The sequence below is a fragment of the Microcaecilia unicolor genome, chromosome 6, assembly GCF_901765095.1.
Source record: "Microcaecilia unicolor chromosome 6, aMicUni1.1, whole genome shotgun sequence".
NCBI lineage: Eukaryota > Metazoa > Chordata > Amphibia > Gymnophiona > Siphonopidae > Microcaecilia > Microcaecilia unicolor.
The window spans coordinates 210,109,021-210,122,923 of NC_044036.1; the positions used below are offsets into that span (position 1 = coordinate 210,109,021).

Consider the following 13,903-nt stretch of genomic DNA (forward strand, 5'->3'; position numbering starts at 1 on the left):
AAACGGTAACGGAATTCAAACATGCGTGGGATAAGCATAAAGGAATCCTGTGCCGAAGGAATGGATCCTCAGGAGCTTAGTCAATATCGGGAGGCGGGGCTGGTGGTTGGGAGGCGAGGATAGTGCTGGGCAGACTTATACGGTCTATGCCAGAGCCGGTGGTGGGAAGCGGGACTGGTGGTTGGGAGGCAGGTATAGTGCTGGACAGACTTGTACGGTCTGTGCCAGAGCCGGTGGTTGGGAGGTGAGGATAGTGCTGGGCAGACTTATACGGTCTGTGCCAGAGCCGGTGGTTGGGAGGCGGGGATAGTGCTGGGCAGACTTATACGGTCTGTGCCCTGAAAAGCACAGGTACAAATCAAAGTAGGGTATACACAAAAAGCAGCAAATATGAGTTATCTTGTTGGGCAGACTGGATGGACCGTGCAGGTCTTTTTCTGCCGTCATCTACTATGTTACTATGTTTTTAAGCCTAGATTTGAAGACAGCCAGAGAATCAGAGACAAGTCTTACACGTGCGTACCAGAGTGTTCCAAGGTCCAAAGTCCATTCCTTCCTTACCTGCAGTGCTGTGGCTCAAATTCAGAGAGGCAGACTGGAATTTTCTTTTATGTACCATTAAATTCTTGCGGGGATGGGTGGGAACGGGTAAGATTCCAACAGGGATGGGAGGGGATGGGTAAGATTTCTGTCCCCGTGCAACTTTCTAGTCCCATTGGACCACCAGGTTTAGATTTTATTACCGGGGGGGGGGGGGGGGGGGGGGGGAACGACTTGGGGTCCTCCAGACTACCAGGCCCTCACATCCTTGGGGGGAGCGTTCCCACTGGACCACCAGGGTTTATCTTTAGGGGGGGGGGTCAGCACTTACGCCCTTGGGGGTGGGGGGGTCTGGTGTAGGGTTACCATATTTGCCATGACAAAAAAAAAAAAAGGACATAAAATAACATTCAGCCCCGCCTCTGCCATGCTCAAGCCTCACCCCAGCCCATCCCACCATGCTACACCCCTACCCCACCCTATGTTCCCACTCACCCACTGCCATGCGCTGCAGTGTCACCTTGACACCTGACTAAAAAAGTCAGATTCTGTAAGCAGTGAAAATACTGATAAAGTAAGTCTGGTGGTCCACTAGACCACCAGGGCTTGATGACTGGGCTGCTTTGACAACCTAACGCCAGCTCAGAGGCATTAGGTTCCCGGTGTTAAGGGCGCTCTTTTTTGAGCATCCGGGCGCATATGTAATTGACTAGTTTTAATACAATTTAAATGCTAACTGCGTTAGCCTTTGCCACCCTCCTTAATCCCCATGTTGGAGCCCTCTGACCATCCAGAACTAGCCTGGCGCTAATTTTTTGTTACATTTGTACCCCGCGCTTTCCCACTCATAGCAAGCTCAATGCGGCTTACATGGGGCAATGGAGGGTTAAGTGACTTGCCCAGAGTCACAAGGAGCTGCCTGTGCCTGAAGTGGGAATTGAACTCAGTTCCTCAGTTCCCCAGGACCAAAGTCCACCACCCTAACCACTAGGCCACTCCTCCACTCGGCCTCTAGCGCCTGCATTTGCTTCTGATTATCGGGCCACTGAAGATTCTGATGTGTACGCATTTACTTTGTGAAAAGTTTATTATTTCAAAGTACAAAGTTTGCATAATAAAGAAATAATAATAAGAAAAATACATTCTTTTGTATACTTCATTTGGAAGTAATTTAATCACCAACGTCCAAAGACATTAATCTCACAATTTATTTTCCTTTTGCAGACAAAAATGCATCATTTAAACTTGCATACCTCAATAATCTCATCTCCAAGTTAACCTATTTCTATTCCTTTATAACTGCAATTCATTGGGATTTTTTTTAAATTTCAAGTAATAACATAGTAACATAGTAGATGACAGCAGAAAAAGACCTCCATGGTCTATCTAGTCTGCCCAAGATAAACTCATATCTTGAATTTGTACCTGTCTTTTTCAGGGCACAGACCGTATAAGTCTGCCCAGCAGTATTTCCCGCCTCCCAACCACCAGTCCCGTCTCCCATCACCGGCTCTGGTACAGACTGTATAAGCCTGCCCTCCCCTATCCTAGCCTCCCAACCACCAACCCCTCTTCCCCCCACCTGCTCTGCCACCCAATTTCAGCTAATCTTCTGAGGATCCATTCCTGCTGCACAGGATTCCTTTATGCACATCCCATGCATGTTTGAATTCCGTTACCTTTTTCATCTCCACCACCTCCCGCGGGAGGGCATTCCAAGCATCCACCACCCTCTCCGTGAAAAAATACTTCCTGACATCTTTTTTGAGTCTGCCCCCCTTCAATCTCATTTCATGTCCTCTCGTTCTACCGTCTTCCCATCTCCGGAAAAGATTTTTTTGCGGATTAATACCTTTCAAGTATTTGAACGTCTGTATCATATCACCCCTATTCCTCCTTTCCTCCAGGGTATACATGTTCAGGTCAGCAAGTCTTTGGTCATACGTCTTGGAACGCAAATCCCATACCATTCTCGTAGCTTTTCTTTGCACCGCTTCCATTTTTTTAACATCCTTCGCAAGGTACGGCCTCCAAAACTGAACACAATACTCCAGGTGGGGCCTCACCAACGACTTGTACAGGGGCATCAACACTTCCTTTCTTCTGCTGATCACACCTCTCTCTATACAGCCTAGCAACCTTCTCGCTACAGCCACCGCCTTGTCACACTGTTTCGTCGCCTTCAGATCCTCGGATACTATCACCCCAAGATCCCTCTCCCCCTCAGTACCTATCAGACTCTCCCCGCCTAACACATACGTCTCTCGTGGGTTTCTACTCCCTAAATGCATCACTTTGCATTTCTTCGCATTGAATTTTAATTGCCAAACCTCAGACCATTCTTCTAGCTTCCTCAGATCCCTTTTCATGCTTTCCACTCCCTCCCGGGCGTCCACTCTGTTGCAAATCTTAGTATCATCCGCAAATAGGCAAACTTTACCTTCTAACCCTTCGGCAATGTCACTCACAAATATATTGAACAGAATCGGCCCCAGCACTGATCCCTGAGGCACTCCGCTACTCACCTTTCCCTCCTTCGAGCAAACTCCATTTACCACCACCCTCTGTCGTCTGTCCGTCAACCAGTTCCTAATCCAGTTCACCACTTCGGGACCTATCTTCAGCCCATCTAGTTTATTTAAGAGCCTCCTGTGAGGAACCGTGTCAAAAGCTTTGCTAAAATCTAAGTAGATTACGTCTATAGCACATCGATGATTCAATTCTCCAGTTACCCAATCAAAGAATTCAATGAGATTCGTTTGGCACGATTTCCCTCTGGTAAAATCATGTTGTCATCTAAAATAGTAAGCAAATTAAACAGCAAGCATTTTAACTGTTAAGAAGATTCATGAGGAAAAGGGTAGAGGAGTTCCTTCAAAATGGAAAACAAAAAACAACTCCACTTCCCCTCTACCCCCCCCCCCCCCCCCCCCCACCAGAGTTACAAATTTGACCATTCTACAGCATTTTCTTTACCAGAAAAAGTAGCCCTGCAAGGCCACTCACATTTCCCTTTTCAGTCTGGTCTCATGGGATTTTCAAGCAATCTTCAGCACTTCCCTATTTTCCCCCCAAACCCCCCTTAAACACAAACACAGCTTAAATTAAAAATGCTCTCCTGTGGTCAAGGTAAAGATCCCCAATCCCCTACTCAATCAATGAGACTTCCTTGGTGGTGGCGAGGGTTATGGGGTGGCCCTAGAATAAGTCAGGGCCACCACATCTGAGCCCTGGGACCTGTTGCCTCACAGGACAGGAACATCTGATGCAACAGTTTCTCTTATTTAGCAACAGTCTTGATATGCCTCTGGCTAGCAAGCCAAGCAGTCTGTAGCTGGTAGGGCTGCTCCGCCCCAAACACAGCCTGTTAAGTTCTCAGGTCTTCCGAAACTCCGGTCTGGCCCTAGCCAGAACTTAAAAAGGCTTGCAAGTCTTAACAAGAAATAAAGTTGGCTTACCTCAGCCAGGTCACAGCAGTTAAACATATTCAGTGAAGGCACAGACTTGGGTTCTTCCTTCCCTGGGCCTCCTTAACCTCAGCCTTACCCCCATCTTTTAATCTCTCAGGTATTGACTCACTTCCTTCCGGGGCAGGACCAGTGCTCTAATGTGGTCCAGGCTATCGGTGGGACTTTCCTTAAGGGTGAGGGGCATTTATATAAACCCCCTAATGGTGATCAACAGGTATCCCTACAAGAGCAACACAGGGCTCTCCTTTCCCACTGTGAGCACCAAGAGCAGAAGAGAAGGCGTATGAATTCAGAATGGAATTGGCAATGCTATCAACTGAAATTGTGCAAATCACTCTCTCTGCTGATTCTATATCTCCCTCTACTACTACTTATCATTTCTATAGCGCTACTAGACGTACGCAGCACTGTACACTTTAACATGAAGAGACAGTCGCTGCTCGACAAAGCTTACAATCTAATTAGGACAAACAGGACAAACAAGAGATAAGGGAGGAGAGGTGGAGGTATTGCGCTCATCTATCCTTCCACCTTCATCATAGAACCCATTGCTGACTCCATTAGACCGCAACTTGAAATTGCCTCAGTGAGAATCCATAACAAAACCTTGCTTGGTCACCTGACTTGTGTCCTACTATACCGGCCGCCCAGCAACTGGAGCAGAGCACAGCCTATTTTTGCAGACTATATTTCAAATGCATGCTTGTCCAGTCCCAATGTACTCGTCCTGGGAAACATCAATCTACACCTTGAGCACTATTCCTCAGCAGACACGTGTGACTGCTTAGACTTCCTCAGCTCTTGGAACTTTACCTACTGGAATACTCAGGCTACCCATTCAAAAGGACACACTTTAGACCTCCTCTCCCTCAAATTGGCAAATCACACTAGATTGTGCATCACCAAAGCCCTGTGGTCAGCCGTCCCTTGGTCTGATCACTTTAAGCTCAATTGTTCAATTTTGTGGCAGATAAAAGGACCACAGCACGTGCATCCCCTTACGTCGTACACGACAAGAGGGTATGTAGACCCAGCGGCATTCTGGCAGTCTGCTTATGAGTCTGATTGGCCAGACCCGGTCGACTCAGATAGCTTCTTCCTCAATTGGGATAACCGTTGTAGAAATACCTTAGACACCATAGCTCCACTCAAAGTGTGCTCATAAAAAAGGAAACTTGCTGCCCCGTGGTTTAACGATGACCTTAGAACTCTCAAAACCAAAACCAGAAGACTCGAAAGAGCCTGGAGAAAGCACCAGGATACTCAACATCTCACTGCATGGAAGCAGTCTCACAGACAGTACAATTATGCAATTAAGCAGGCGAAAAAACATTACTTCAAAACCAAGATTGGCCCGGATTACAATGATGCCAAAAAGCTCTTCTTTTTTGTGCACAAATTAATGGATACCACTGTGCTTACCACAACTGGTGAAGGCATTCCTCCAGCTGCACATTTAGCCAAATTCTTTCAAGACAAAATCATCAAGCTGCAAAGCTCCCTTCCGTTGAACAATCTCAGCATTAGTGATTTTATTAGTGGCTTGGATCCGGGGCCTGACGAGCAACCAGTAGACCGTCTGTTCTCCAGCTTTTCACCCCTATCTGTAGATTCTGTCAAGCTGGAGCTTCGCAGATTTGTCAGGAAATACTGCAGGCTGGATGTGTGTCCCAATTATTTACTCCAATGTGCCCCTGCCTGTTTCCTGGACGACCTGATGCTGCACCTCAACAATATGCTTGGTAATGGCAAGTTCCCAGTAAATTACAGTAACATCTTACTAATCCCAGTGCCCAAAGATACCAAGAAAAAGAGTAGTGATCTGTCCAACTACCAACCAATAGTGTCCATTCCCCTTTTCGTGAAGCTTATGGAGAGCTTGGTGAATAAACAACTTAGTGAGCACTTGGACAAGTTCCATATTCTGCATACCTCGCAATCGGGCTTCCGGCCGCTCCACAGTACTGAGACTGTGCTTGTCACTCTTCTGTCCAACTTCAAGAGGGAAATAGCAGTAGGGAAGAGTATTTTGTTCTTACAGTTTGACATGTCTAGTGCCTTTGACATGGTGCACCATGGCATCCTGCTGTGGCTCCTAGATTATTTCAGTGCCTGTGGAAACGTACTGGCATGGCTGAGAGGCTTTCTTACATCAAGAACTTACCAAGTACACGCCATCTCTACCTTATCACCTCATTGGAAAGCAGACTGTGGAGTGCCACAGGGTTCCCCACTATCGCCAACCCTCTTCAACATGATGTTGATTCCCTTGGCAGCGGCACTTTCCAAACTGGGACTAAACCCATTTATCTATACTGACGATATCACTATCTTCATCCCTTTCGAGAAAGACCTAAATGAAATAACTAGGATTTAACAAGGCTTTAACACCATGCTTGACTGGGCCAACTCATTTCGATTCAAAATCAACGCCGAGAAAACACATTGTTTGGTCCTCTCCTCTCGTTTTAACAAACTCAGACCTCCTACACTAATCACTCCTGAGCTTGTCCTGCCAATTTCGGAGTCCCTAAAAATCTTGGGAGTCATAATTGATAGATCTTTGACATTGGAGCAGCATGTGAACTCTGTAGTCAAGCAAATGCTCTTCTCTCTTTGGAAGCTTAAGCGTATCCAGCCTTATTTCCCTAGAGAGGTATTCCGCAACCTAGTTCAGTCCCTAGTTATAAGTCGTCTCGATTACTGCAACAGTATCTACGGGGGATGCACATCCACGCTACTAAAAAAATTGCAAACTGCTCAGAACATAGCAGCTTGACTCATCTTCAGTAAATCAAGATTTGAAAGTTCGAGCCCACTACGTGAGAGGTTGCAGTGGCTCCCTGTGAAGGACTGTATCGTTTTCAAGATCTGCGCATTGGTGCACAAAATAGTCTATGGAGACGCTCCTGCTTACATGGACAATCTCATTAACTTGCCGCCTAGGAACTCCCACAAGTCAGCTCGCTCGTATCTCAATCTCCACTATCCAGCTTTCAGTGGCCTAAAATATAAGACTATGTTTCCTCTTTTTCTTATCTTAGCACTCAATTCTGGAACGGACTGCCCCAAGTGGTCAAATTCACCCCTGATCACCCGACCTTTAAGAAGCGGCTCAAGACCTTCCTTTTCGGTAGAGCATATGCAGTAAACCCTCCTGGTGTTACATCCTTCTGAACCACGGCTGCCATAGCGACAAACTGTCACCTTCCCCTCTCTCCCTCCTGTTGTTCCTCTTTCCGTCCTCTGACAATAATTACTGTATTTTGTATTAATGTTGCTTAATAGACTATTCCCACCCATGGGCAGGCTCAATGTGGCGTACAATAATGTGGGATATAAATGTCATAAATAAAAATAAATAAAATTAAAGTGAGGATGATAACATAAGGGTTCTAAACAAGTGAACAAGGGTTAGGAGTTAAAAGCAGCATCAAAAAGGTGGGATTTTAGCTTAGATTTGAAGACGGCCAGAGATGGAGTTTGACGTACTGGCTCAGGAAGTCTAGTCCAGGCATAAGGTGCAGCAAGATAAAAGGAACAGAGTCTGCAGTGGAGGAGAAGGGTGCAGATAAGAGAGATTTACCTAGTGAACAAAGTTCCCGGGGAGGAATGTAGGGAGAGATGAGAGTGGAGAGGTACTGAGGAGCTGCAGAGTGAATGCACTTGTAGGTCAATATGAGGAGTTTGAACTGTATGTGGAAACGGATAGGAAGCCAGTGAAGTGACTTGAGGAGAGGGCTAATATGAGCATAACGACACTGGCGGAATATTAGTTGTGCAGCAGAATTTTGAACAGATTCAAGAGGAGAGAGACGGCTAAGTGGGAGGACCTGTGAGAAGCAAGTTGCAATAGTCTAAGCGAGAGGTGATAAGAGTGTGGATGAGGGTTCTGGTAGTGTGCTCAGAAAGGAAAGGGCAAATTTTGCTGATATTATAGAGAAAGAAACAACAGGTTTTAGCAGTCTGTTGAATATGTGCAGAGAAGGAGAGGGAGGAGTCGAAGATGACCCCAAGGTTACGAGCTGATGAGACAGGAAGGATGAGAGTGTTATCCACAGAAATAGAGAATGGGGGAGAAGGAGAGGTTGGTTTAGGGGGAAAGGTAAGAAGCTCAGTCTTGGTCATGGTTAGTTTCAGATGGCGTTGAGACATCCAGGCAGCTATGTCAGACAGGCAGGCTGATACTTTGGCCTGGATTTCGGCTGAGATTTCTGGTGTGGAGAGGTAGATCTGGGAGTCGTCAGCGTAAAGATGATACTGAAAACCATGGGATGAGATCAGAGTACCAAGGGAAGAAGTACAGATGGAGAAAAGAAGAGGTCCCAGGACAGAACCCTGAGGTACACCAACTGACAATGGGATAGAAGTAGAAGAGGATCCACTAGAGTATATACTAAAGGTACACTGGGAGAGATAAGAAGACAACCAGGAAAGAACAGAGCCCTGAAATCCAAGTGAGGACAGTGTATCAAGGAGTAGGCTGTGATCAACCGTGTCAAAAGCAGCAGATAGATCGAGAAGGATGAGGATAGAATAGAGACCTTTGGATCTGGCCAGGAACAGATCATTGGAGACTTTAGCAAGCGCTGTTTCAGTTGAATGAAGGGGGCGAAAGCCAGATTGAAGTGGATCAAGAATAGCTTGAGCTGAAAGAAAGTCAAGGCAACGGCGGTGAACAGAACGTTCAAGTATCTTGGATAGGAAAGGGAGGAGGGAGATGGGGCGATAGTTGGAAGGACAGGTAGGGTCCAATGAAGTTTTTTAAGGAGTGGTGTGACTATGGCATGTTTGAAGGCATCAGGAACAGTCGCAGTGGACAGTGAAAGATTGAGGATATGACAGTTAAAAGGGATGACAATAGGAGAGATAGTGTTAAGTAGATGGATGGGAATAGGATCAGAGGAACAGGTAGTTAGTTTCAAGGAGGAAATAAGATGTGTAGGTTCCTCTTCAGTGATTTCAGAAAAGGAGGCAGGGGTTGGAGGGTTGAGAGAATGGACTAAGGGAAGGAGAGGTGGAGGTGACCTGGTTGAGAATTCAAGTTTCATCTTGTGAACCTTATCATGAAAGAACTCAGCCAGAGTCTGGGGGGAAAGTGAAGGGGGTGGGGGTTGGAGATGAAGTCACTTTGAGGAGCGAGTTCAGTGTGGCAAAGAGACGACGAGGGTTTGAGCCAAGAGAATTTGTCAACTGGATGTAATAGTCCTGTTTGGCAAGTAAGAAGAGCAGACTGGAAGGAGATCAGCAAGAATTTGAAATGTATGAAGTCCGCATGGGCATGGGATTTCAGCCAAAGATGTTCGGCAGAGTGGGCACAGGAACATAGGTAGCGGATTCTAGAGGTCAGCCAAGGTTGGGGTTTGGTACGTTTTACAGAACGGGGAATGAGAGGAGCGAGAGTATCCAGAGCAGAGAAGAGAATAGTATTATAGGAAGAGACAGCCATTTACTTACCATGGACAAGTCCCTGTTATTATTCTTCAGTTTCTCCTCTTGTCGCTCTGCAAGGAAGCAAAAATGACTTGTTACAACAGTTTATTCTAATCTTATCACAACCCCCCCCCCCCCCCAATTCATGCATCATAACTCTGACCAACCCTATCTGCAGTTTCTTGCGACTCTGGGCAAGTCACTTAACCCTCCACTGCCCCAGGTACAACATAAGTATCTGTATAATATATATAAACTGCTTTGACTGTAACCACAGAAAGGCAGTATACATCAAATCCCATCTGCCCCTCCATTCATCCAACTATCCATTCAAGTCTTGGCCAACCCCACATGCTTTTCTCTCTATTCAAAACTTAGTCCTGGTCCTGACCAATCCCATATCCCCTTCCACAGTTCCAATCATAACACTCACTGATCCCTCCACTCCTCCATGTATCCTTGCTCCAACCTGCTTCACGTCAATTGCAATATAACCACCCATACTAGATACAGCCAACAAACCTTTACCTTTCTCTCCAACCCAGCTCTGGTCAACCCCTTTGCCCTTCCATGCATTTATCCCAACTCTAATCAACTCCACACACACTCCACCCATTCATTCTGACTTCAACGAGCCCTAGAAGCTTCCACTGTTGCTCTCCTTGATATTCTTCAACCTTCTTACATATTGTTATCCTCATACTCTGGAAAAGCAGCAACTTCTGACTCCAATCCCCTCTACATTTCTCAAATGCAGGGTTTTTTTTTTCCAGGGAGTACTAACAGCATCTTTTCCATAGCCTGTTAAATTGATCCAGACTCCCCAAGTATTAATAAAAGAGCCCATGTCCTGTATACTAATGCTGCCTTTTCACAGATTTTGTGGCTGGTTGCAGGGAACCTTGTTATTGTAGGGTGGATCTTTCAGTGATCATCCCACCCCTAAAGGATAATCTGACATTTGAGTACCAGCACCTCTTTTGCCAAAAAAAAAAAAGAACAAAAAAAACACATACACACACATACTGATCAAATATTATACTGTGATAACTCAGTCATGAAAGTTAAGTTATCTTCCTGCAGTGATGCTCCTGAAGACGATCAACTGAGCTCAAGTTCAGAAGACAAAAATAATCTTTATTCCAACAGGGAAACACAAAAACTATCTAGTCTTTTCTTTGTAGGCTTCAAAACAGCATCATAAAATATCTAAAATAAGCAGTGTAGGCATACTCTTGAGACTTTCCTGCTACTAGTTCTAGGTCTCTTTGCTTCAACCCTGGCTTGGGCTTTTACCATTCTCTCCAGGCCCTGCTTTCTATTCTTGGTTCCCTAGCTATGTCCCTGTTGAAGCACACTGGGACTTCTTATGGGCCTTAAGGTATAACGGGGATCTCCACTACTTCATTCAGAGAGAAAGATAAATAAAGCCATAAAAACAAACTAAATAAACACATAAAATACATTTATTAAAAAAAAACATAGCGTCACAAATCCAAATTAAAACAGAAGATATTTAAACAAAGCCCAACATGACCATGTTCCTGAAAAGGCAAAAGAGATATAAAATGTATAAAGCCAAATCTGTAAAAAGAAAAACAAAAGTATAAATACTAATAATTTTTTAAATAATTATATTGCACAACAGCACGAGCCTTAATTCATATAAAAAGGACTCTTATATATACCTTTTTCTATTGTATTCTCTACATTTGTTAGTCACACACTCCCTACAAAAGGTTCTAAGCTACCTACAGTAATAATTGAAAAACGGCTGGAACATTCACCAGGAAGTTACAAATAAACTAAATTTTTTTTTGTTACATTTGTACACCGCGCTTTCCCACTCATGGCAGGCTCAATGCGGCTTACATGGGGCAATGGAGGGTTAAGTGACTTGCCCAGAATCACAAGGAGCTGCCTGTGCCTGAAGTGGGAATCAAACTCAGTTCCTCAGTTCTCCAGGACCAAAGTCCACCACCCTAACCACTAGGCCACTCCTCCACTCCTGAGGTCTACAAAATCCTGAGTGGTGTAGAACGAGTAGAAGTAAATTGATTTTTTACTCGTTCCAAAAGTACAAAGACTAGGGCACACTCGAGGAAGTTACATAGAAATACTTTTAAAACAAATAGGCGGAAATATTTTTTCACTCAACAAATAGTCAAGCTCTGGAACTCGCTGGAGGATGTGGTAACAATGGTTAGCGTATCTGGGTTTAAAAAAGATTTGGACAAATTCCTGGAGAAAAAGTCCATAGTCTGCTGTTGAGACAGACATGTAAGCAACTGCATGCCCTGGGAATTGTAGTATGGAGTGTTGCAATGATTTGGATTTCTGCTAGGTACTTGTGACCTAACTTGGCCACTGTTTGGAAAACAGGATACTGGGCTAGATGTACCATTGGTCTGACCCTGTATGGCTACTCTTATGTTATGTTCACATACGGCTCCCTTGGATTTCTACTTCCCAAATGCATCACTTTGCACTTCTTTGCATTAAATTTTAATGCATTCTTCTAACTCTTACAGATCTTTTTTTTATGTTTTCTACTTTCTCTGGGATGTCCACTCTGTTACAAATGTTAGTATCATCTACAAAAAAGGCAAACCTTACTTTTTAACCTTTTTTGGCAATGTCATTCACAAATATATTGAAATCTATTTTTTCTCTTTTAATGAAAAAGATGTAGACAATGAATTCAGTCCTCCAGAAGGTAATCTAGAGGCAAACCAGGAAAGCAGTTTGGAATAGAATCGTGTAAGATTTTGAAAACTATACTTGCTACTTTAAAGGAAATCAAGTCTGAGCAGGTAGCCACTGTAATTTTAACAATGGAGAAACCCATTAATATTTATGAACTCAGAATATCAATTTGGCAGCAATATTCAGTAAAAACTGATGTCTATTATGTAGTTTAGATAAAATTCTCAAATACTAAGAATTACAGTAATCAGTTTGGGGCAAAAATCAACAATTTTACCAATAACCTTAGGGTTCTTCATAGAAAATAGATTCCATGTAACGGAGTTGTCATAATTTAACAAAAATATTCCTGAACAGTATTTTTACTCGAGGTTCCATTGTTAGAGATGTACCAAATTAGGGATGCATTGTTTTAAAATGTAATCGCGATTAACTGCATGATTAAAAATATGTTATTTATTTAGGGCCCTGTTTACTAAGGTGCGCTAGCATTTTTAGCAAGTGCAGAAAATTAGTACGCACTGTGTAGGCACTCACAGGAATATTGTGGGCGCCTACACAGTTAGCACGTTCTCTCTGCAAGTTCCTTCTGAGTCTGGACAAGTCACTTAACCCTCCATTGCCCAGAGTCACAAGGAGCTGCAGTGGGAACAAAACTAAGTAAAATATAGTTAATTGCACAATTAACCAAAACATAGCTCTAAAAAAAATTAACGAATAAAAACAAAAAGATAAGAAATACAAAACAAATTGATGTTACAACTTAAAGAATCTAAAACAGCATGTAGAATAGCTATAAACAGCCATACAGTTTCCACAGTTTACTTCAGAAATGCAACCCTATATTTAATATAACCCCAAGAACCCTTGAAATCTTTTCTATTACATAAGTACATAAGCATCGCACTGCTGGGACAGACCAAGGGTCCATCGAGCCCAGCACCCTGTCTCCGACAGCGGCCAAAAGAACAATTTGTCTCGCCCAGCCCAGAAATAGTGGATTATTCCCACATCCATTCAATAACATTCTATGGCCTTTTCCTCCAGGAAGCCGTCCAACTCTTTTTTAAAGTCCGCTAAAGTCAACTGCCTTAACCACTTTTTCTGGCAACAAATTTCAGAACTACGCGTTGAGTGAAGAAAACATTTCTCCGATTCGTTTTAAATTTACTACACTGCAGCTTCATCACATGCCCCCTTGTCCTAGTATTTTTGGAAAGCGTAAACAGACGTTCCACATCGACCTGTTCCATTCCACTCATTATCTTATAGACCACTATCAAATCTCCCCTCAGCCGCCTTTTCTCCAAGCTGAAGAGCCCCAGCCTCTTCAACCTTTCCTCATAGGGAAGTCATCCCATCCCCTGTATCATCTTTGTCGCCCTTCTCTGCACTTTTTCTAATTCCATTATATCTTTTTTGACTGCGGCGACCAGAGGTGCGATCGCACCATGGAGCGAAACAATGGCAGAATAATATCCTCATTTTTGTTTTCCACAGTGCTTTTTTTGTGCTGGTACGCGCCGGTACGGTGTACCAGCACCTTTTTTTCTGAGGGCCGGCAGCTCCCCTACTTGTTACAGATGGACCGACAATGTGGATGCAGCAGCTCACAGGTTTGCTTGCTGTGTTTTGAGTGAACGGCAACGGCTGAGCGGGGGAGTGGAAACAGAAATTAATCAAATGTCTTCCTTACTTACAGTGGACTAGATAGGCTCACTCGAAGTCGCAGCGGCAAACCGGCGTGCAGCGGC

The 13,903-nt window shown here is 44.2% G+C and overlaps 1 protein-coding gene across 1 annotated transcript in view; it reads right to left on the reverse strand.

Annotated features, from left to right (window-relative positions):
* TMCO1 (transmembrane and coiled-coil domains 1) overlaps positions 1-13,903 on the reverse strand; it is a 250,924-nt gene that overhangs the window by 103,011 nt on the left and 134,010 nt on the right. Inside the window, exon 4 of the mRNA XM_030207196.1 lies at positions 9,468-9,514. Within this exon, the coding sequence (XP_030063056.1) occupies positions 9,468-9,514 (47 nt within the window). The remainder of the gene's footprint in view (positions 1-9,467; positions 9,515-13,903) is intronic.